General features: G+C 34.7%; 1 protein-coding gene and 2 long non-coding RNA genes across 4 annotated transcripts; 2 read left to right on the forward strand and 1 right to left on the reverse strand.

Annotated features, from left to right (window-relative positions):
• Nucleotides 1-2,735: 2,735 nt before the first annotated feature.
• Nucleotides 2,736-3,606, forward strand: LOC130591447 (uncharacterized). Its single transcript, XR_008969234.1, has 2 exons — nucleotides 2,736-3,140; nucleotides 3,273-3,606. It is a non-coding gene; the product is annotated as an uncharacterized LOC130591447 (long non-coding RNA).
• A 699-nt stretch (nucleotides 3,607-4,305) lies between these two features.
• On the forward strand, nucleotides 4,306-5,319 carry LOC104895696 (uncharacterized). The gene is made up of 2 exons (XR_007273980.2): nucleotides 4,306-4,479; nucleotides 4,956-5,319. It is a non-coding gene; the product is annotated as an uncharacterized LOC104895696 (long non-coding RNA).
• A 10,345-nt stretch (nucleotides 5,320-15,664) lies between these two features.
• Nucleotides 15,665-25,559, reverse strand: LOC104892815 (putative glycerol-3-phosphate transporter 4). Of its 2 annotated transcripts, XM_048644905.2 has the most exons (5): nucleotides 25,260-25,559; nucleotides 23,165-23,256; nucleotides 19,218-20,250; nucleotides 18,369-18,908; nucleotides 15,665-16,249 (listed from the first exon to the last, which is right to left on the reverse strand). In XM_048644905.2, the coding sequence occupies exons 3-5, from the start codon at nucleotides 20,230-20,232 to the stop codon at nucleotides 16,212-16,214; spliced, it is 1,593 nt and encodes a 530-aa protein (XP_048500862.1). In that variant the 5' UTR covers nucleotides 20,233-20,250; nucleotides 23,165-23,256; nucleotides 25,260-25,559; the 3' UTR covers nucleotides 15,665-16,211. The 2 variants fall into 2 exon arrangements, with proteins under 2 accessions (XP_048500862.1, XP_010677123.2); XM_010678821.4 differs by lacking the exon at nucleotides 23,165-23,256.
• Nucleotides 25,560-26,048: the final 489 nt, after the last annotated feature.

Raw genomic sequence — 26,048 nt, forward strand, 5'->3', positions numbered from 1 at the left:
CCATTGCTCATTCACACCATTCTCTCTTTTTTCATGATATTTGTGGCACTAATCAAAACCTTTTTTGAGAATTGGACCAACATAATGATGATTCTTCACTAATTAGAAACATAATAAACACATTCCAAATTTCATTGAGATTCTAAACCACATGTATAAAAGTAATTTCAAGAAAGTTCAGCAACATAAGCTCTTGAATCCTAATTATGAAACTCCCACCTAAGATTACAGGAAGTTCAAAGGAAAAGTGGATACCTTAACTCTATGACATAAATTATAAACACGGAGTTAAAAAAAAAAGTTTGTCCATTTCCTTCCACTGCAAAAACAGAAGTTTCAGAGGAATAAAATCCACTACACATAAAAAAGTTCAGCGCTTGATGCAAACTCTTTCTTCAAGTGATAAAATCACCCCATTTAACTCTTATAAAAAATATTTGATAAACCATTACAATTCAGTAAAAGTCACAACATTTTACAAGCCCCATAGATTAGGCATCAGTGATGTACTTTCAAGCGATCAGGGATGTACTTTCAAACTATCAGTGATGTACTTTCAAGCCATAGGTGATGTACATTCAAGCCATATAATATGAATGTAATGACTAGTGCTTGCTACATACTCATTTATATGGTTTATGTTTGTCCTACTTGTGTAAGATAGTAAGACATTTATATGATTTCCTCTGAAAATTGGGACCAGTGTCAATCTTGATCTCTTATTCCTTCTTTTTCCTTTTCTAATATGAGTATATTGTTACCTACTCATTTCTGTGGCATATGAGGAAAAAAATAGTCTCCCTTGTGTGTTAGCAACACATAATAAGGTACTAGTTTAAGTAGAGTGTTGTAACAAGAAACTTTCAAAATTTTCAGTCAGTAACAGGAGAAATAATTAATTTACATTCATCTAAAAAACAAATCCAACAAGATCCACAACAAAAAAGAAGCAATACCTTTCCCTTTTATATATTTCAATCAAAATTCTACAAGTTTCCGGCTATATTTAATTAGTTACATAGAAACAGTCAAAACAAAAACCCAACACACAGATCTATACCCTTTTCCTCCATCACACTTTGGCTACATAAAAAAAGGTAGCCTTCCAATCTCAAATATTTAGAAAACCAACTCACATGCAACTCATAGTTAGATACCTAAGCTGTTAATCACAACTAAGAATAATAAAAGAAAACCAACAAGTCCTGTAACAAAACCCACAACAACACTGACTTCTCGAGCAAATCTTCTAGGAAGGATCAGAGAATGATCACTCAATAATTGGAAAAATAATTGTAGCATCTCATCACCCATAGCTAAGAATAAATCAGTCTTTTGAATCCAGGGGTATGATTTGCTGACACAACATTACCCTGGTGACTGGTGCAGATGATTTCTTTTGAAATCAAAATCGATTTTCTTCAATTTGTCATGTTTACAATAGAATAGAAGCAATAAGTTTCAACATTACAATTTTATGGATAGCTCTTAGTGTCCCATATTCAATACAGAAAACCATCAAACTCCTAAGGACAAACTTTAAGAGATGATGAGAAACAAGAAGCAATAATATACCAGGATTGCAAATCAATTTATCCACACAATATTTACACTAATCGATATCAGTGACCAGCAAAATTCGACATCCTCTAAAAGTCCAGCAACCAGCATTTACTAATATCTAGGAGGTAGTAATGTGCATGATTCCTAATTATTTCGACTCAATTGCAGCAAATAATGATTTCTATAAACTAGGTTTATAATTCAATTGCAGCAAACAAAATTTTGGGTTAGTTTTTTTATTTTCGTACCTGATGATTGAAATAACAAGGTTGTATGAATTGATGAATTGAACAAATAATTGATGGATAAATTCGATCAACGACAAAGGTTCAAATGCTTCTCTGCAATTGATGAAAGTTTTGATTTTTCGAATTTTCCTCATTTGTAAGTCGTTGTTTTTTTTTTTCATCCAATGCTTTGAATTACCACGTTGCCGCGAGATTGAGGTTGGAAGAGGTGGTTTATGCTATTACCGCTTGGGCTAATCCCAGCCGTCCGGTTTGTATAATCTAAAGGTGGTAAGCTATTCTCATATAATTAGGTATTCTCATATAACTCTCTATTCTCACATGATCCCGACTCTATATATATATATATATATATATATATATATATATATATATATATATGTTTAAGTTCATATGAGAACCACCCTTATGGTGAGAACCGTGAGAACCACTCATTTTTCCTCATTTTACGAAGATTTTGATCATTTCATAACATTTTTGCTCATTTTTTGTTTCACTTATTTTATGATTTTGCTCATTTAACAATTTTATGCTCATTTATCAACGTTTTTGCTTATTTTACGTTTTGCTGATTTTACTTTTTTTTTTCTCATGTAACTTTTTGATGCTCATATTACGTTTTTCTTCTTTTACATTTTTGTTCATTTTACGTTTTTGATAACTTAATGTTTTCTACTCATTTTATGTTTCTGCTCATTTGTTACTTTTTTTTGCTCGTTTTAGGAAGTTTTTGCTTATTTTAAGTGGTTCTCACGGTTTTCACCATAAGAAGGTTCTCACTAGAACCCAACCCTATATATATATATATAATATATATATATATATATATATATATATATAGGAATAGGATCTTGTGAAAACCACTAGCTAATCTGAAAACTGAAAACAAGCAATCTCAACCGTTAGATTATCCATAGTATAATCTAACGGACGAAATTCAGGGATGATTGTTTGAGCAAAAAATCGAATCAAACTTTCTCTCTCCTCTTCTCTTCTCTCTCTCCTTCGTTATCTTCTTAAACTCAGAAATTTTCTTTCTCCTCTCTCCTTTATCCTTCGTTTATTCCATATCAAACTTTCTCTCTCCTCTTCTCCTTTCTCCTTTCTCCTTCTAGGAAAAGGAAACTTGATCATCAGCAAATCGAAGAGAAATCCTCAGAATTTTGAACCATGAAAAACAAAATTCGCTTGAAACTACTTGAGAAAACTTGCCGATTTTCCAATCACAAATCATGCGAGAACAAAATATAACAATCAATCGAAAACATAAATTGAAGGAGCGATGCAATAACGCAAATCGAAAATTCAGAAATCGAGATGAAATTTCGAGTAAGATTTCCTCTGTGTTTTGGTTTTAGATTTAGTTTATTTTCATTTACAATTTTTTTTTTGAGTTATGTGATTTGATGAGTAATTGTTAATTTTCTGATAATTTTGAGCTCATTTTGGTCATCATTATAGATCTTCAACTGAATTTTTGAATCTAGTAATTTTCAATCGAAATTGCCAAGAGATCTTCATTTTCCATTTCTGAAGACAAGCTTGTTGAGATCTTCATTTTCCATTTCCAAAGAGCTGTGCAAATAAATATCAAGGATGAGAATGTGATATTGGAAGTAAATTCGCTACGGTAAATTGTCCGTTGTACATTACTGCTTACTCTGTCCATAATTTCTTGAAAATGTATCGTGTCAGTAATTTGATGAACTCTGTGGTTGGTCTTTGAATTATTTGTCGTCTTCAAATTCGATCTGTTTGGTTTGGAATTTTGAAAGATCATTCACATTTTTCATAATTAATGTATTTATTTGAATTATTTGTAGCAGATTTTGATTGTACTGGACAAAAATGAAGAGATATGTTTATATTAATGATGATGAATCATGCGTGAACTTTTTTTTGACAATCACATATCGAACCGGAAATATACAATTCTTAATTTCTTGTATTTTTATTGATAGTTAATTTGCTTTTTCTTTATCAAGCACTTGTTGTTGCGAAATTGAATGTTATTGCAAGTGTTGATAAATCGAGTTATTGTTGTTTTGATATTTTTTTATAGTTGCCTTAGAAGTGGAAGAAGTTACTCTCATAGCATATAAAGTTACCCTAAAAGTGCTAAAAGTTACCCTTGAAATGTATATAAAATTATCCTAAAATTGTTAAAAGTTACCCTAAAAATGGTAAAAGTTACCCTAAAAATGGTAATAGTTACTCTTATAATAAATAAAGTTATCCTTGAAATATATAGAACTACCCTTAATATAATAAAGTTACCCTAAAACTGGAAAAAGTTACCCTAAAAGTGTTAAAAGTTACCCTAAAGGGGTTAAAAATTACCCTTGTTTTCAGTTTTCAGATTAAGGGGTGTTTTCAGCGGATTCTACCCCTATATATATATATATAGGAATAGGATCTTGTGAAAACACCCATAAAGCTGAAAACTGAAAACAAAAAATCTGGACCGTCTATTATTATCCTGTGGACACAAGTATTTAGCTTTCTTTTTTTTTCTCTCCCTCTCTCTTGTAAACAGCAACACCCAATTCTCTTTTACCAAATATTTTCTCTCTCCTGTTGCTACCTCTTCTAGATCGTGCTAAACTGCTAAGTGAAGTTCTTTTTGCAACATCTTCCAATCTCCATTGAAGGAAGACCTCCATTGAAGGTTAAGTAAGCTTTCAAATTTTTTTCAGATTTTAGGTTTAATTGAAGATTAAGCATCTCGAAAATTTAGAATTAGGAAATCAAAATTCAATTCATTAGTTTCGAATGAAAGTATCTCGAGATTCATGGGTTTGGAAGGGAGTTTCGATGTTTTAGAGAGAGAAAGAAAGGAGCTTATAATGTCCAGATGTGTTACTAATCTGTACCAAATTTAACGTTTGAGATTAGATTAAAGTTTCGAATGCAACGGCTGAGATGGTAAGTTTTCGATTTTCAACCTCCATTGTAGATTAAGTAAGCTTTCAATTTTAATATGAGCAAAGATTTGTAAATTAATGAGCAAAAAACAGTTAAATTGAGCAAAAACATAATGAGCAAAGTCTAATGCCCTTTTTTTTGTTCTTTTAATCTGTTCTTTCTACTCTTTTTTTTCCTCGTTTGGAAGAAATCCTGTTCTTATAAAATTTCAAATTTCAGCAAGAAGCAAGATGAAGCAAATTTTTAATTGGCTGATAGATGGTCATAACAGAGACAAAAAAGGGCAGCATATGACAACTAATTTATGAGTCTTATCGGTTAAATTCTCGAGTTAGTTATTTTCAATGTGGTCTTGAATTATATATATCTATAAAATCTAATTTCTTGTATTTGAGCAAAAATAAGAAATGAGCAAAGTCTCTGGAAAAAAAAAGGTTGAAGAAGATGAAGGTTGAAGAAGAAGGTGGGAGATATCAAGACTTAAAAGTTACCCTTAGTTAATGTTATTGCCGACACGATGAGTTTGTAGCTTCGTTATAACTTTTATTGTGTTCTGTTATTATGGATGATTCATGTTTATGTACCTTGGGATGTAACTCCAACCTGCACCGCAAATAAGTACATGCACCCAAGTGCACGTAGAGCATGGTGCACCCTGTTCTAAACTACGTCGTTTTATCATTTTTAGAGTCTATAATTTTAAAAAATTGTTGTTATTTGTTTCCTTAAAATTTGCAACTAAATATTCCTTTTTCAAATTTGAATTTAAAAGGTACATGTTCTTTTACCTTAAGCGTACATGTTCATTTACTATATGTTCTTTTCATTATAACTTAGGTTCTTTTATAAATACAGATTTACATGTTCTTTAATTTTAAGTCGTGTGTTCTTTTTTATAGTAGAAAAGTTGTCAGAAAAAACTCATGTTCTTTTATATAAATGATATGTTCTTTTTGGGTGCACAATGAGCATGGTACACCCTGGTGCATAATCCACGCTTTGAACCTGCACCCTTGCAGGCTCTATATTGTAACATCTGCCTCAATGAATACAATAAGCAAAACTTATCAAAAAAATTAAAGTTACCCTTGTAATACTCAAAGTTATCCTTATAATACTCAAAGCTACCCTAGAAAGACGAAAATTAATTATGACATAATAAAGTTATCCTAAACGTACTAAAAGTTACCCTAAAACTGGTAAAAGTTACCTTTAAAATATATAAAGTTGCCCTAAAAGTGGTAAAAGTTACCCTGTTTTCAGTTTTCAGATTAAGAGTTGTTTTTAGCGGATTCTACCCCTATATATATATATATATATATATATATATATATATATATATATATATATATATCTATTATATAAGGGAAGGGGGGAGCTATGGTGTCCTCTTTTGAACTGACTATTTTGCCCCCCTTCCCTTTCTAAATTACAAAAGAAATCTCAAAATTAAAATCGGGACTCAAAAAACTAACCAAAAATTAATTTAACACTCACTCACAAATCACTTAAAAGAAGAAACTTTACAAATCACTCATAATTAAGAAAATCATGTTATAAAAATCACGCAAATCACTCAAATAATCAGAAAACTTTATTAAAACTTAAAATTAACATACAAAGTAAAACTAATAACCTAGAATGTCAATACATACAAAAACATTTACTACAAAAATTTACTTACTGATCACTGTTCTCAAGAACCATTCACAATTACATACTCACAAAAGTTACCTATAAACACAAATTTGAGAAAAGCATAAGATTTTGACGGCGATATCACACATTCATCCATCGGCAATTTGCGAACTTTGAAAAAGGTACATAATTCTTTTAACCTTCAAAATTATTTCACATAAGTTGAAATAAACAATAGCAAATTAGTTGACTGTTATGTAGTTAAAAAAATGGAGATGACAACAATGAGTTCAAAAAGGCTTTTATACAATCAGACTTAAATTTAATTCATTTTCATATAAAACAAATTTAGTTTTTTCTAAAAAAATGCCAATATTAAAATTTTTGCCAATAACTTTTGCAAAAAGTCCATGTTCATAAATAAATTTTGAAAAACAAAACAATATCAAACTTTTTGCGAACAATTTTTGCAACAATCCATTTTCAGAAAAAAAAAAACTAAATTAATTTGCGAAAAGTAACGATTTTTGTTTTTCTACAAAAAAAAAATCCAATATCAAATTGTGTATGAAAAAAATCAAAATTTCATTTCAAATATAATTGAAGCTCAAAGTGTTAAAATTTAGAAAAGGACAAAAATTGAAACGATGAAAATTTTTAAATATCAATGTGTGCAAACATAATTTAGTAGTTACACAAGGAAAAAAACCTGAGGTGTATTTGTAGTGAAATCATAATTTAGAAGTTAGATAAGGAAAAAAAATTATTTACTTTTTCATAATGTTTCCTATATATAATGAAACTTTTACATATATTTGGACCTATCTCTTTCTATTATATAATAGCGATTAATTATCAAAGTAAAGAGGTTTATGTAAAATATCATTCAAGAATTAAAGTACAACATATCTCTATCATATAAGGGAAGGGGGGCTATGGTGTCCCCGAATGATAAGACTATTTTACCCCTTTTCCTTTGTAAATTACAAATCACTTACAAACCAAGGGGATTCAAATAAAAATACTGAAAATAAAATTATAACAATCACTCACAAGTCAACTTAAATCATAGAATTGCATAATTTACATTATACAAATCACTCAAATGATGAAATTTTACAAAAACCAAAAAATTAACTTACAAACTACAACCAATACACTACCACGTCAATACATACTCACAAAAATTTGACTTGAAATCCAAGTGTCCACTTTCCTCACAATATATGACGTAGTGTACTTAATTTAAAAATCAACTAAATTATAATATTAGAAATCATAGATAAATTCAATAAAATTTCTATTTTGTTCATAGAATTTTGACCTTGAAAAGTAAAAAAAAAAAGAGACAAGTGAGAGACTTAAGTGACATAGACTAAACCAATTAAATTTTGTAAATAAAAATAATTATACTTTGTATGTCTAATGTTCAAATTTTGACCGTTATATAAGTTGGAAAAAATTGAGTTTCTGTCTTGAAAAGAATTCAAGCACGCATCGCGTGCAAAAAATGCTAGTATATATATAGAGTAATTGTCATATTATCCCAATCTGACGAGCTTACTAAATGATCGATTCTACTAACAAAATATATATGCGAGCCAAGATTATCTATATGTTTTAGGTATAATTAATTACAATATATAAATAGCAACTTATATATAGTTAGTTGGTTACAACTTACAAGTTCAAGGAGCTTCAATAGCAAAGAATATTTGAGAATGAATAATTTGCAGATCAAAGCATATAAAAAATTATGTGTCAAACAAATATGTCAAATGACAAAAGAAGAGAAGTAAGCTAAGGTACATACTGAATTTTGGAAGATGTGATCTCATAAAACGACCACAAAAGAGTTTAACAAATGAGCAATAGTCCAAATTAACTCGTGCATCATGAATTTTGATCATGCAAATACGGCAATTGTTCCAAGGACAGCCAAGAGAGCTAAATTGGTTCCATGAAGAAAACCATAACCAGCTTGAGCATCCTCAACGTCAGCCACGTTGGAAAAAGGGGATAGGGCCGGGGCCGGGGCTGATGCCGGGGCAGGGCCCTCCGTGAATGGCTCAGGAGCAGTAGCAATGGATGGACCCATAGTTGGAACTGGGACTGGGGCTTGGATTGGGGTTGGAGCTGGAGTTAAGGTTGGTGGAGCACCTATTGGGGATACAAGAGGAGCCGGGCCTGGGGCAAGCGTGGGCGGGGCTGGGATTAGTGACACGGATGAGGCTGGAACCGGTGTCATTGATGGGGCAGGGGTCGGGCTTGGGGCCATAGAGGGTCCTTGGGCGAAAGTGGACCCTACAAGAACCATTATAAAGATAAAAGTAAGAGTAGCACGTGAGAGAGCCATCGCTATGTGCTTGTTAGTTCAAACACAAAAAGCTCAAGTTAAACAACCCTTTATTAAATATATGTTGAGGAATGGAATGGGAAATATTTAACCATAAATAGTTTGATTTATAGGGAATTTGATTGAGGAGGAAAATTACATAGTGATAAAATGCATGGGATACTTGTCAGTTTCCATGTATTTTTGAGGGGGGAAAAAGGAGTGGAGAATATGTTTGGGGCTTGGTGGCCTAGTGGGGAAGCAATTTCTCTATTTCATAATCAGTAGGTATGAGAAAATTTCAACAGCTAAAATAAAATTTGAGAAAGGAAACTTCAACTATAGATGGGAATACCAACTAAAATAGCATAACCACAAAATTGAAAATTTATTTAAGCCCTAAAATTTTTCCATGTTATAGGAAACTTGTGTTATATATAACAAAAAAAAAAAAAAGTGGTAAACAAAAAGCATGACCTAGAAGTCAATGGCATACGAAAAGGATGAGTCCAGGGAAAGAGCTACTAGTGTTACTAATGTAAACCTACCTTCTATCTTCCAAATCCAGTGGCCTTGTATGAGCATGGGATAAGAAGCTCAATTCAATATACGTTTTGTCAACCTTCTAATATTAATGTAACTAGATAACTTGGCCCGTATTAAAATTTATAACTAGTATTTTTGGTCCTGGTAATGCATGGAGCAGTTACGAGAATCAAGGTTGGCCTAGTGGTTGTAAGGTCCTCCTTCCTCCACAGGGGGTTTGATTCTCAACCCTTGCAAGAAGGATCTCCAATTTTCTCCCTTTCTTGCAAGGGTATTCTCCTCACCTTAAAAAAAAATGCATGGAGCAGTGACAATTATCAAATATATTATTATTTATAAGTTTCATAATTGATTTTATTAGCTTTTCGTAAGACATAATAAATTGTTTTTAAAAAAACTTTCAAGGAATTGGGGATAAAATAACAATGTCAATGAAATTGGGGTAAGAGAATGTGATTACCTTATAGAAGTGTAAAAGGCTTTGTCTATATATGAATAGTTATACATATAATTATAAGACTTTATTATATTTTAGTTTGAAACATTAAACATTGAAATTGTAATGAATTGGTGGTTAAACTCTCACATATGTTGAATTTCTAGTAGCTACACATTGTTAATATTTTTTAATGAGATCATAAATAGTTGCATTAGAAGCTTGAGTAAAGTGTCCCATGACCCCGTACCTTTGATAGGAACGTCTTTTAATATATTTGTATACATAAAGGGTGTGTGATAATTTGTCACTTTTATTGATTTAGTGTATGCATGTAACTAAATTTGCACGAATGATTAATTCCTCTCTTTACAACGAACAATAGTCATAAGAAGAGCAAATTGAAGATATATTATAAAATAGAGAACGTATTGTGTCGGACTCGTCCGACCATAATCTTGGTCGGACGACTTTCAGGTGGTTCCAATTTTTGTCAGGTAGTCTTCATTTTTTTTCAGGTAGTTCCAATTTTTTTTCAGGTAGTCTTCATTTTGTTTTCAGTTAGTCTTCTTTGTTTTTCAATGGGTTTTTGTGCTTCAGTTAGACTTACTTGGGTTTCAGTTGGTCTTTATTCTTTTTCAGGTAGTCTACATTTTCTTCAGGTAGTCTTCATTTTGTTTCAGTTAGTCCATTATTTCTTTCAGTTGGCCCATTATTTCTTTCAGTTGGTCCAACTGAAAGAAAAGAAAGTCCAACTGAAAGAAAAGAAAGTCTAACTGAAAGAAAAGAAAGTCCAACTGAAAGAAAAGAAAGTCCAACTGAAATAAAAGAAAGTCTAACTGAAAGAAAAGAAAGTCCAACTGAAAGAAAACAAAGACCAACTGAAAAGAAAACAAAACACTAACCTCTGCTTTCTCTCACTTTCTCCTTCTTCTTCATTCCTCTTAGCTGATTTTTTTCTTCTTTGTTAGATTATGAAATTATTGCAGCTCACTTCAACTTCAAGTTAAACAATTTTTTTTTTTTGATAAAGTAGTAACTATCTTAACAAAGAAAGACAATTGTAACACAAAAACTTTGATGACATGCTGAATGCAAACTTAAGCTTCTGTGTTTGCCTCCAGCAACTGGCGTAAATCCAACTGAAGTTCATCAAAATTCCTTGAAACAGACAATAAGCAGTTAATCTTCTTGCGCTGCACAAGCTTAATGGTCACATCATCGTCTACAATTCGAACATCGACTTGTGTGTCCTTACTCTTCCTTTGGATTATCCATGAGCTTCGGAGTTGCTTAGCAGCTAACCCATCGAAGTCCCCATCTGGGTCGGGTTTAAGCAGCTAACCCATCGAAGTCCCCATCTGGGTCGGGTTTTACCACGGCCACGCCATCGTTACAGTTACTGCCACCGCTATGAGTATCCTCAGTAGTACTCTTATGAAGAAGAAGAAGAAGATAGAGGAGAGAGAATGTGACCTAAAAAGTGAAATAGAGAGAAGATGTATTGGGCTCAGCCCGTCTGACAGTAAACAATACGTCAGACGGTCTGACCCAATACTTTCACTATAAAATAAGTATAGAATAGAAAATTTTTAATGGGCTGAGCACCCAACCTGGGAAAAGGGGTGTAAATTGGGCTAGTCGCGGGCCTGAATATTACGTATAGCAAGTATCCAAAAACCCGAATCTTTTGGTTTTCGATTTTTTCTTTTTTCAAAAAATTAAAGTTTTCTTTTTTTTTTTTCTTACCCTCGAAAGGTTCCCTGCATGCTCACTGATCACTTTTAGTTGGCACTCTCTTGCCTATTTGCTAATATTTGTTAGCAGAAGATCATAAAATTTCTCTTTCTAATTGATCAATTAAGCACTAAAGATTCAAGAATTGGTGTAGTTTAGCCTTCTTTTTCTCACTACTTCACTAAGACCATTTGGAATTACTATCGTTACACTCGGCAGTGGTGTGTTAATTTTTTTGCAACAAAGTGTTAGTAATGTTGTGCGTATGGACTATGGTAATGTTGAATTCGATTAATTATTCCCGGGTACCATACGACTCTCGGGAAAAATCGGATACCCGAATTTCCCAGGTTAGGTCACCGGAAGGTATTACAGTTATCCCGCATATCCGAGTATTCAGTTATAAACACCCCTTGAAGGGGGCATATTATAAAATTTAGAAGTTGATCATCGATCTATTATAATCAATAAATTATGACGAGAGTTCAATATATTATACTCAACAAATGTAACATGATTGACAAATTTTACATTCACAATGTTGATCTTTGTCGAAATTATGTAGCTTTCACAAACTAAATATTGAGCTAAAATATCAGTCATTGTTATTTGTTCATATTTTTACTCATTTGCTAAATCACGCCCTAGAATTTCCTGGTAACGCCCTGTATTTGTATAAAATACTGTATTTTTGTATTTTTTATTTTCTTCTCTTTCCTCACTTCCCCTTCTTCTTCCACACTACCATCACCTTCATGCCCCCTCCACCACCACCACCACCACCACCACCACCAACACCTATCTGAACTATGCATTTAAAAATCATCATACGATCAATAAATTCATCAAAAATTAGAAATGTCTCAGAATGAAGGCAGTAGTGAGATTGTAATCATCGAATTTCATACAATTACACACATCTTGTTCTCTTATTCCATCTGCATAACTATATATATATACAAGATAATAGGCAGGGGAAGCAACCAATATCCCTAAACCTACGGCTAGAAATCTGTAAAAGATAGAAATATGTAAAAGATATATTAGCTACCTAACTTAGATAACAAATATATCCCAAATATATATCCCAAATATTTTCATCCCATATTTATCTTATTAGATTGCTTCATTGACAAATTAATTAAAAATAATTATAGATTGAAAAAAAGGAAAAAAAAAAACCAAACACCACCACCGACACAACACCGCCGCCGCCGCTGCACCTCCGCCGCCACACCACTGGACCACCACCGACACAACACCACCACCGTAGCTCCACACCACCTTCTCCTCTGTTTTATTCCTTTCTGAAATTTTTTTAAAAAAAAAAAATAGGTAGGCGTCCACCATGGACGCTCCACCACCGTGGAGGCGTCCATGGCAGGCGCTCCACCACATGGTGAGGCGCCTGCCATGGACGCCTCCACCGGTGGTGGAGCGTCCACGGTAGACGCCTACCAATTTTTTTTTAAAAAAAAAAATTCAGAAAAAAATGGGGCGCCCACCAAAGACGCCCCACCACCGGTGGAGGCGTCCTTGGCAGGCGCCCCATTTTTTCAAAAAAAAAAAAATTAACATATGTTTTGCAATCCTCACTAGAAGAATATTCAACATCTGTTTTGCAATCCTCACTAGAAGAATATTCAACATCTGTTTTGCAATCCTCACTACAACCATAAAAAAACCAGCTAAGAGGAATGAAGAAGAAGGAAAAGTGAGAGAAAACAGAGGTTAGTGTTTTGTTTTTCAGTTGGACTTTGTTTTTCAGTTGGACTTTGTTTTCTTTCAGTTGGACTTTGTTTTTCTTTCAGTTGGCTTTGTTTTTTTCAGTTGGACTTTGTTTCTTTCAGTTGGACTTTGTTTTGTTTCAGTTGGACTTTTTTTTCAGTTGGACTACCTGAAAAAAAAATGAAGACTACCTGAAAAATAATGAAGACTACCTGAAAAAAAATGAAGACTACCTGAAAAAGAATAAAGACCAACTGAAACCCAAAGTAAGTCTAACGGAAGTACAAAAACCAACTGAAAAAAAAAGAAGACTAACTGAAAACAAAATGAAGACTACCTGAAAAATAATAAAGACCAACTGAAACCCAAAGTAAGTCTAACTGAAGTACAAAAACCAACTGAAAAAAAAGAAGACTAACTGAAAACAAAATGAAGACTACCTGAAAAATAATAAAGACCAACTGAAACCCAAAGTAAGTCTAACTGAAGTACAAAAACCAACTGAAAAAAAAAGAAGACTAACTGAAAACAAAATGAAGACTACCTGAAAAAAAAATGAAGGCTACCTGAAAAAAATTAAGACTACCTGAAAAAAAATTAAGACTAACTGAAAAAAAATTGGAACCACCTGAAAGTCGTCCGACCAAAGATTATGGTCGGACGAGTCCGACACAATACGTTCTCTATTTTTATACTAACCTATCAATTTCAAACGTTCGAACATAAAAATGCAGGAATTCCCTTTGTTCTTTTTAGGATTTTTTAACTAGAATAATATAAACTTTTGCCCGTTCTCTCATAATAATACAAACTTTTGATTATTTTTAAATAATACAAACTTTTGTCCAAAAATTCTCCAGTAGGATATGACCAGTTAGTTACTTGTTGGTGCAGGTAAATTGCTTACTTGGCACTCACTTCTTCTTCCTTGTTTGCTCTGGTTCTTCTTCCTCCTTTTTTTTCATTTCATTCTTCTCTCTTGCTCCCCCTCCACTGTGTTTCTCCCTTACCCACCCCTTCCCGCTCCACTGCCCATTTCCCCTGGCAGAGCCGCCCCCTTCCCCCCAGACAGTTGCCACCCCCTCGCCCCACTGCTAACTACCCTTTGACCACCACCAACACCAAATCGCACCTCACCCAGTCGAATCAGCTCCCCTCTACCCCTGAAACAACCCATCACCCACCTATAAATAGCCGCAACACGCAAAACAACCTCTCACCTACCTGAAATCAGACCCCAGAAATTAGGCCCCTACCTAAAACCTACCACCATATCTCGAAATCAGCCCCACCCAGAAACAATGGTGGTGATGTTTTGCTTTGGCTATTTATTTAGGGTGGTTTGGAATTTTTATTTTGTGGGTAATTTGGGGTTCGTGGTGGTGAGTGTTGTGTTGATAGGATTTAGTGGGTGGGTTCATAGTGATTGTGGCTGGATTTTGTGTATTTCGGGGGTGAAGGAGTGGAGGGGGATGGTATTCGAGGCTGGGTGGCTGGGATTGGTGGTTTTCGGGGGTGAGGTGGTTGGGTTTGGTGGTTTTCAGGGGTGAACAAGTGGTGGGGGCGGTTTTCGAGGTTGAACGAGTGGTGGGGGTGGTTTCGAGGGTGTGGGAGAGAGACTTGGTGTTTTCAAGGGTAGAGGAAGGGGTAGTGATGTTTTCTAGGGTGGATGAGGGGAGACGTGGTGTTGTCTGTGTTTAGGGTGGGAGAGGAGGAAGGGGGAAAAGGGAAGAGTCTAATGGTTTCATGATAAGGTTTCAATTGGTAGGGACTAGGGGGAGGGGAGGAGAGAGAAAGAGATTTTCGGTTATTGAAAATTTTCTTTTACATGTTTCACATGTTAAAGGTCACATTGCCCAACTGGAGTAATTCTAGACAAAAGTTTATATTATTTAAAAATAATCAAAAATCTGTATTATTGCAAGAGAATGAACAAAAATGTGTATTATTGTAGTTAAAAAATTCTTCTTCTTATTCTTTCTGTTTACTTTTTCACTTCTATCAATGCACAATTTATATTGTTAATATCTTTAATTACATATTAGTAAAAATTATGAAATTTTGAAAATCAAACAAGACTCCACATATTAAAAATTTAGAAAATTATCTAAACTCTTAAATAGTTTAGACCTCCAAATAAAAAAAGGACAAAAAAGTAGAGACATATGTTTAAGAAAGACGGAAAGAATCCAAATTTAGATATTAAATGCTCCGTTTTGTATAAGACCATAGCATTAAAAGTAGCAAATAAAGTTTTTTCCACCAGCAATTGCAACAAAACTGATGAAAAATTCTTAAGCAATATTCTCTAAGATGACTCTTAATTTACATTATTTAATAAAAAGGACAGCTAAATTTCAAACATACAGATTTTCTTTCAATTTAAAAAACAGGATTACTAGCTGTAGGCGGTAAAGATGAATTCAAAGGCAAAGTGTGGTTTCCCTTTCTAGTTAGCACGTTGGCTGAAGACGCAGCTTTAGATTTGGTCGTGCAAAACAGCAAAAGTTGCTCCAACGACAGCTTACATACATTTCTAATCAATATTACAAAACCAACTCAAAGGATTGAAATCATTTAAACAAGGACCAATCCACTCTACCTTATAAAGTACGTACAAATTATCGGCATGCTGGAATTGCAGAAATTGATGCCAAAAAACCCATTGTGAACCTGAAGCACAAAAAAACTAATTAATGCAATGATGCCCCTACTTTCAAATCCTATAATCTTTTGAATGCCAAGTCATTGGCCTTAAACACATAACAAAATCTAAGCTCCTGCCTTAGTAGATATACAAACATACGCGGGACGAATGACTTCATTGAACAAAATAAATACGCTTAATCTTGCTTGTCTATTAGCTAGCCATACAGCACGCAACAAGCCGAATGGTCGATTACCGTAGCTTGCAAACTGAAATAGATCAATGACTGGTCTGTAAACTTTTGCTGGACCATTGTTGCAATATAACATTCTCATAAGGATTCAACCTGTTCTCATTCTCGTTCTTGAAGTTCATGTGATATATAGTGGCATACTTCACATCCATTCGTCACCTTTGGTCACTCAAGAGAGGTCGAGATTCAGCACCTGACAAGGTCGATAGAGAATTGTTAGAAATCAGAGTAGCAGCCAGAAGGAAAGGGTCTACTTTTAAACATCACTTATACATGGAGCTGGAAGAGTATCTTGTAAAACTGTCAGAATTTTTCTGCTCATATAACAATTTCAGAAGAGTATAAAGCAAATAGGCAAAGTAACATATGCAGCTATAGATCAGACTTCATTTTCATTATGAGCATGAACTTCATTTAATTTTATGAGTTATGGGGTACCACCCTTTAAATCTGGTTATTTGCAGGATTGTCAGCTCATGGCCTGTACAGTAGGCGGCAATATATGGTTGTAATGAAAATGTAATTCAGTGTGATTTTGCAAGGAAAATCATGTCAATATCTATGGCAATACTTATCCACCAGCAAACACCTATTCTTCTTCATAAAAATTCATTACCGCCCTTATATCACTTCGAAAGGTGGTATTGAGTGGTAATAGATTTGTATATGAAGATTAACACATGATTCAGACTGGAGTTCCATTACAATAGACATCGAATATGGATCTTCTCTGAAATTTTATATCATTACCGTCATTTATTACCACCGACTGAACGCTGTTAACGTAGCTTGATGTTGAAGAACATAAAATACTTTTCTTTATAACATGGAAAAATGAATTTTCTCATCACTGCCCCAATCTAGTCTCACATCTCTCCATTTTCACTAGCACACCATGATGCCACCATATCTGCCCATCAGCCAACCAGTTAAACAGAGATTAAGCATCCAACATAATTGCTCTGTTTACCTCACTCAAGTAAACCCTGATTTCCCCTTAATTAAAATCAGATACCTTACCATCTGTGCACTCTTTGTTAGCGACTCTATTCCCCTCAGTTAACTACTCAATCCCACTCCAATAGAATCAACCATCTCAACTGCAAGTCAGTCATGTCATACATAGCTCGTTAAACTTATTTTCTCTCCTCAAAACTTTTTCAGAACTAGATTGGGGTCAAAACCTATTCACCGTTCTCAGGCACTTGTTTTGTTCAGAAGAAAATGTGCTGAACTAACTCAATTTAGTTTCTGTAAAAAAAAAAAAAACAAATCCTCGAAATTCAAACTTTGTTTTACTTTGCTTTGTTACTTTCCCCAAAATCAGAGAAAGGAAGAGAAGGATATGTAGGACTTTATGGAGGGGAGGAGAGAAGGATAAAAGAATAGAATGGCATCGAAAATATATAACTTCTTCCTCAAATAAGGTATTTGTTTAGCACCCTTACAGAAAACTACTTCCAACCAGAGAAAATCACTCTATCTCCTTCATGTCACAAACATAAGAAAAATGGAGAAATTAATTCAGGAAGATAACTTCTACTCTGATTTGTCCATGGAAGAAGCAGAACAACAGTCCGTACTACACTACTACCCAAAGCTCTACCAGAACAGAGACATCTTTGTGAGCCTCAGTTCAGGACAACATGCCAATTCCAAAAGCAGAACTTGGAGAGCCAAATCAAACAAAGGAGGTCATGTTAACAGCTCAGGTGGGATAAAAAAACTATAGGCAGACTCCTCCTAACCACTGCTTAATTCTCTTGCCCCACACCAGTCAAATCAAACAAAGGAGGTCATCTAAACAGCTCAGTTGGGATCAAAAAGTTATCTGCAAACTCCTCCTAACACTGCTTAATTCACTTGCCCCACACCAGGCTCATTATCTCCAAATTAAGTAACTTGACGAGATCCTGGTCGAGCTTTTGGCAGAACTCAAACAAAGATGGATTTGGACGAACGCATAAACAACGCGTCAAAATTTCAGTTTAACATAAATGTGGTCGTCCAACAAAAAGAGCAGGAGATAAACAGAGTCAGTTTATCCTGTCAAGCTATCGAGTCCTATTAGATGAGGGATAGGCCACAATTCGCAAGTGAAGACAAGAAATGTTCCATATAGAAAAAAAAACAGAAGAAAGAAGAAACCAACACACCAAAGGACCAATTATATTGCATATTGTCATATGTCTTAATCTACAGATAACAGCAAGGTGCAGAATCTATTTTTTGGTTCGACTCCATGAGCTTATACAAAGACACGAAACTTCCCTCAGAATGTTAAAAGCAATTTAGGATAGCAAGAAATTCACCTGTAAAACTATGTGGATTATCAGATTGCTTCCTTTTGAATATGTCATTTAGTTCTGCTATAACCAGTCGTGACAGCAGCAGGCCAGCAATCAGGGCTCCAATCACCAGCATGAAAAAGACCTCATCCCATCCCTTTGTTGAAAGAAATCCGGTAAGAAGAGGACCTAGTGCTGCACCTGCTGACCCTGTACCATCAATAATAGCAGTCACAGTCGCCAGTGCACGAGAATCCCCTTTCAGCGAGCTGTGAGTGCCCAGATCCGCAGAAACTGCAGTCGTTATGAGTGCATACGGTCCATTGACAAATAACCCAACAACCATCATGAGGATAATGTTCGAAGTCGCGGAAACACCACCATAAAAGCGATACAAGAGCATTGAGGGGATCGCAAGATACATGAAAGTGGCTGCAGTAGTAGCTCTAGCATTAAGTTTATCCGAGAGGTGGCCAGCAACTATGCCACCTACAATGCCACCTACATCAAAGAGAGTGGAAAGATTTCCTGCAGACTTTACGGACACATAAACTCCACCAATCTCTGCAGTCAAAATCATAAAGAGAAGGTCAATATCGCCATATCATGTTTTATTATCCTTACAAAACCAAGGAAATCACATGTTTCAAGCTCATCACATACATAAACAAACATGAAATAGAATAAACAACATCGATGGGGTAAAACTTCCCGCCCCACCAAAAAAAGGAATGAAGCACGGCCCAAAAGATAAGAGAAGAATATCAAGGTGAGCAATTAAAGAGGCAGTCATCTGCATCTGACTAACATAGAAAACAAAACCTTTGAGTTAGAAAAGGAACCATGAGGTGAGCTTAATATGGCATGACCCACCTGTCTGACTAAGATAGAACGGTAGCCAATATAGAAAAGTGTATGCCACAAGCTTCGAGAAGAAGAGACACAAAGCAAATGGTATTACCCCGGGTATTAAACATGCTTCAAAGAGCCCAACACTTCTCCTAGTTGAAGACGACTGAGAGTTAACATGTGGTTGACGGTCATTTGATTCAAGGTTTTGGCTCTCTGCTTCTAGTTTACTTGGCCCTGTCTCTTCGTTATTTCCCGAAGCATATGGACAAGGGAAACCAACATCCTCCGGATAGGCAGCCAAGAACAAGTAAACCAAAATACCTCCCAGAAAGATAAAAGCTCCTGGAAGTATGAATGACCAACCCCATCCGTACTCTAAAACACTAGCCGCAAGTAGAGACCCAGTAATATTCCCCACAGATGTATGAGCATTCCAGATACCCATTATCAAACCTCTCTTTCTTTTTCCAAACCAATTACCAATTACAGCAACCACAGAGGGCCAACCTGTAGCTTGAAATAACCCGGCGATCATTTGCATTAGCAAATAGAACCAGAAGGCATGAATATTCCAGAAATAACCCATACCAAAAAGTGCAACAAATATGCCACTACCAATCATACCAGAAGTCAAAAACAACCGAAGATCGAGACTATCCCCCAAGTGTCCAGCAACATACATACCCATGGAATAGCATGCAAGAAATGCAACGTCAATCTCACCCAATTTCGATGTCCCGCCTTTTCCATTGAAAGGTTCCCAGCCCTTCTTCGTCAATCTGTTTACATCACTGTCAAAAAGTTCTTCCCTGACAAAAACATTCCCAAGAGGCCAGATATTTGACACTAAAGATTTATCTCGCTCAGGATCTAGAACACTCTTCACTATGCTGCTTGGTTTTCTGGAAGCATGATAACAAGTATAAGCAATAAAGGTAATCAACAGAACAGCATATCTGTATGAAGAAAAACTCCAATCTTTGCCTCTCAAGCTCCTTATAAGAGAAATCCCTGGTGGAATAGAGCTCCGAGCCATCTTGATGGTCAAAAAAGCCTATGCATAGAAGTTTAAATAGCTTTTCAGTATCAACATTAGGTGAATGTATAAAGAAATGCATCTATCCCAAGCATATATTCTTCTATCACAAGCTAATATTAACCATAAAAAAAATAGCTAAAAATGCTAATATCCAGACATATTCTGATTGCTGAAGAGATTGCGAGCTGCATTGTCAATCAAGCTCTTGACTCTATATCAGTCCATAACAGTTCAATGACCGAATGGCGTGTACTGATAAGAAGCCAAGTATAACCTTTTATTCGAAATGAATTTATGGAAACTATAAGAAAATCAACAATAATAAATGAAGAAAAACATATATCAATTCAATTGGGAAACCAACAATAATGTCTTTAATCTTCCTTTCATGTTAATGCATGAAGAGTTAATTTAACTTATTTTCATAAGTTAAAGAGGTTGACTCAATTTATCAGAGAAAGAAGCCTTCAATGCCATTCACAGTTTATGAGGTTCAACTCTTTCTCTAAAAGTTTAGAGATGCATGTAGAATAGATATGTTTGTTGTTTCAATCTTACTGAAGATTTAAGTATTTTAATTATTAACTTCTCAGTATCAACCACTTTTTTTGAAGTTAATAACAAATGATAAGAATGTTTTCAGAAATCTGCTTCCTTACAATAATCCTGTCAATAAAGGAATATCTAGTATTCTAGTTGCGATATATTTGTATCAAGTGAATAAGCACCCTTCTCCAGAAGTAGGCTATTTAAACATGTTTATTTGACAACAATCCAATGTTGCAACAAACAACCAGCTCAACATAAAGGATGACTTCTGATGATACAATATACTCCTAATTTATCCGGATCTTCTAGATGCTTGCTATTAACAGATGCTTGCATTTATTAAAACCTATGTTTAAAATCTATCTGTCTCAACTCCCTCAGGTTCTTTATAGATCAAAAAACGTCTAGCTTCCATATCCTAATGACTCCATGAGATCTGTCAAAGTATCATATTACACATTCAAGATTCACTATTGCATATTATTATTCATTCACCATAGCATTTCTTTATGAAACTTGTTATAAGACTGTTTCATGTTTTATTATATAAATTCTTCCTCTTTTGGTTTCAAATGACCTTTTTGCAATCAATCTCCTGAACTAAATTGAGTTTATTCAACTGATTTTATTGACAAATCCCAATAAAGCTCCCCAAGAAGCTGCAAAATGGATTCAAATCCAAACTAAAGGGAGCTTAAGTCCTGTAACAGAAGTCTATCTCACGGATGCCTCACATTACTCTATATGCAACATTCAGATTCTCTAACTTATGTTTTGTCCACCAAGTTTCCTGAAAGATAGCTCTGAAGTTTACAGTAAAATGTATAGCTATCATCTATTCATCTGCAGCTTCTTCTACATTTCACAACAAATAAGGTACTATAATATGGTCTTGACTTGGCTTCTACTCCATCAGAAAAGATGTCACTGAGAGCACCGCTTACTATTGTACGGCTCAAGAAATTAATAGGAGCTTAGAAAAGGTATGGGCATAAAAATAGAACTGGAATCTATCACGTTCAGAATTAATTTTGTCCAACATCCACCAACAAGTATACCCCCAACCTATTCTAGATTCGGAAAGCAGAACCTCTTGCAATAAAATTCACAAAAGAAATGATATTCTGGGATGAGTGATGAGAATGTTAATCTTGTCAATTTATCAATGTACTGTGGGGACTGATTGATGATGATGTTACTCTCATCAATTTTCCAATGTACTGCAGGGCCAGTCAAGGTTCAGAATCAGGAACAAATGCGCGCTTATATTAGAATTGAACGAGATATGAACAACTGTCAAGGGAAACTTATTGATGATGCAACCTATTCTCTCTGTCAGCAAAGCATACAATCTGATTTTGTAAGCCGGGCAAGAAAGATTTACCCACATTGAAACTCCTTTCAGCCTCCATAGCTATTGTCACTCATCACAAAATCTATCTGCTAATACCACTAATTCCTTAAATAACTAATAAACAGTAGTAGGGTTCTGAAATCCCTTAAACAAGAAAAAGTCGAAAAAAATAATCAATGGAAAGAGATGCAAATAGATCCCTGCAAAATTCCACTGTAAGAATCATTATGTAGATTGTAGTTAACATAATCATTGCTAGACATGAATTGGCACAGATTGAAGTTTCATTACAATCACAAGTCACTAACCACTCTTATTAAAGTCAATTGAGTTACAAAAGCCACATCACCAGATGCCATTCAGACAATAACAAATATCTATGCTTATTTCTCTCATAAGCAAGCATAATTGAGTCAATTAGATTCCAAAGGCAGCACCAACAGGAACAAGAACACAAGAATACAATGGCACTTTACAAGGCAAACAGATTAATTTAACGGCTTCTAATGTTTTTACTTTAATGGCTTCTATAACGCCTTACTTTGTTTGAAACCTTTATAGAGTGTTCTTGTTGTTGCACCTGATGCCCAAAAGGATCCAATATTCTGGATACAAGAAGTTAAGAGCTGTTAATTTTACTCCATCATCACCTGAAATCTGACAAACGATGTGCCAGGTTATCAGACAGTTTACTGACTAAACACCTCTTAGCCGTTATTATTTCACACCCACTCCAGGCCTTCTTCATGGCCCTATGACAGAGACGCAATGTAAACAGTTGATGGAAAAAAACTGCTACAAGGGACGATATCTAGTTCACATTCACCAATATAAGATGGTTTCTTGGGTTTAGTTGATAATAATTAAGACCACTAAATTTCAGATTTTAAAATGCTGAGCCATGGCCTGATAATCTCACTCATCATTCTTCTGCATAGAGGAGAAACATTACTTCTTTGTCACTTCTGATAAACCAATTTCATATGACTTTTACCAATGACCAAAAGACAAAAATCAATTTCTTACTTCTAATGAGACCACTTATCACTTGTTTAAGTTGGGTGTTCACTTCAGCAGCCTATTGTTGTTGATTACAGTGGTCCCCATCATCATCCTACCTATGATCGTGATAAGAATTAGAGCAAATAGTTAAGACTTTTTCTCACCATCACAGATGATCATTTTAGCGCCAAAGGAAAATCTTCATATCCAGGAAGGTAGGAAACTAATGCTTCTCTCACTTAAACCTTCGATTTTTAAGTGACAATTAGATATTTCTAAACCAGATGATGGTCCAGATTTGAGAACACCATATCAACAGGATGTTTTATGCCACCCCAAATATCTTGTACTCTCTCTATCCTCAAAAAAACTTTCCTGCTTGATTTGGGTACGTGACTTAAAAGCTTTAGACAGTTACTTATGAGCCTACATGTCGGGGGTGTTTCTGCTAGTAAATGGCAGCTTGCCTACTAGATTCAAGTCCCTGCCTATTTCATTCACAGAGTCAAGTCACCATAAGCAAGAAGGTCAAGAAGAAATACAGTCTACTCATACAGAACTCAAGCATAAAACCATCTCAAAAGCGACAGAAGTAATAACAACCTGCTCAAGCCTTGCACATCACAAGGAATGAATTCTTATGTGAGAAAACTAACACATCAAAATAAGTAGTCATGTAACAAGGAAATATGATAGGAGCTCTAACTAATTGTCTTAGCTGTCTGTGCAAAAGAAGTTACCGCAATTGTCCAGTACCAGATTACCAGTGCTCTTATCCAATGAAGATACTTAAGCCTATCTAGCAGGGGAGGTTTGACATTCAACACAACCAAAACCACGGCTTTTAAAATAAAAATTCTTCCCTCAATTTGTACTAATACGCTCCATTGAAGTTCTTTCCCTCTTTTGCTTTATATCTCAATTTCCATTTTTACTCTACCATGCCACACTTAATGGACCCATTTAAGTTCACACTCACTCACAACTACATCATCTTCCCCGTCTAAAAAACAGTAAAGAACCCACTCGCTCTCGCTCTCGCTCTCGCCTTAGTGCCTCAATATGTAAAGCTACAGTAGGAGGGAAGAACAACATAAAACAAAGGTACACTATACCAAAAGACCGTACAAGTCACCCCATCTCCCATTAGAAGTCACTCCACATCCCTTTCAATATCACTTCTGTTCCTCCAGATCACTTATAAAAGGACCTTACATTCCATAAAAAGTCAAGTACATTATCAAGGTAAAGGTATAATTTCAGAACACCGGTAAAAATGGGGGAGTAAACTTGGTGTTTGTTCCATTTGAAAGGGTAAACTCATATTACATCTAACAATAACTACGAATACTAATCACATAATTAAGTACATCTACAATAGTAATTGTGTAATTCATACATCTTTCCAGATGCAAATTCTCGAGGAGTTTGGCATCCACCTAAAATACTATTTATTTCTTTTTACTGTTTTATGATCTAATTTTAATTTAGTTGTACATGTTTTCCTAACTTTTCTTTTTTTTTTGTTGACAAAGATGTTTTCTAACTTGAAGCAAACATACCAAACTTATAAGAATCCATATCTACACTAATATATTAAAAAGCATTTCTAAACAAAGACTGATGCCATATGACTCCCCATGATGGTTTACTCCATGTAATCCTCATACGATATTGTGTATATGTAATAAAAATTTCACCAAAGTGATATTATCAAATAAAAAATTTCTTTGAGGCATAGTCCGGGTCTAAAAACTAGTTGAGCATTAAAAAGCGGGACCCACCTATGACCTATGACCCATTCTACCTACAAAACCATAACTTTCTACTGTAAAAATTACCCCATAAATCAGACAGTCAGCAATAATCAAGCTTTAGACGTCAAGCAATAGAATAAATAAATCAATAAATTGACAATTACAGTATGACACCAAGTACGAAATATAATAATTAATCACCTTCGATAAATAAACTGTATTATTAAAAATCAACTACTGTTTAAACAATTAAACCTAGTACAAAACACGATTACAGCATCATCAAGCATCGCAACAACAACAACAAAAAACATATATATAAGAATACAAATCAAAATTTGACAGATAAAAAAAAAACTCACCAATAAATTGAATAGGAGATGGATAATTAACGAGAATAGAATCAAAAATCTGAAGAAGAAGGCAAAATCGTTAAATTAAAATTGAATTGAAATGGAAACGACATTATCGGCGAAATCTAGTGCCGAAAAATTAGAGAAAAATCAAAAAAAAGGTAGGAGAGAGAAAGAGGGAAGAAAAAGGAGGGAGGAGAATGTGGGTTTTATTGGGATGCTAAAATTGAGAGAGGAGAGAGAAAGAGAGGGTGAACGCCGTTGGCGGGAGTGAGAGAGAGAAAGAGAGAGAAGAAGAAGAAGAAGAAGAAGTTGGTTTTTATTAGAGGAAAGAGAAGGGAGGAGGTTTTGATATTCGAGAGAAGAAATTGGTGGAGACACGTGGAGTATTTGTGAGGTGGTTGTACTTTGGACGCTTTTATACTCTAGAGCCACGCTGGCAAGTGAGCACCTTCCTTAAATATCCGAATCTAGATTCTAGAGTCTTGTGTACTTGTGTGGCAAGTTGGCAACTGTCAACTCACTTCTACTTCGGTTTTTTTTTTACTAGATAAAAAAGAACATAACATAAACAAACTATAAATGCTCTATTTTCTTGCTGTTAGAGGAGAAAGGCTTGGTAACCAACGATTTGAGTTCAAAAAAGACTCAAACACCCAAAATAAAACACAATGTTACCATTATAACCTGACATTGGTATCAAATTGTTATCAGGACTGGTACCAAGGTATCAATATTTTCGGAGAATGGTACCATCATAACCTAGCATTGGTACCAAGCAAATGTCAGCCACACGCG

Source organism: Beta vulgaris, chromosome 5 (genome assembly GCF_026745355.1).
Source record: "Beta vulgaris subsp. vulgaris cultivar EL10 chromosome 5, EL10.2, whole genome shotgun sequence".
In the NCBI taxonomy this organism is placed as follows: domain Eukaryota; kingdom Viridiplantae; phylum Streptophyta; class Magnoliopsida; order Caryophyllales; family Amaranthaceae; genus Beta; species Beta vulgaris.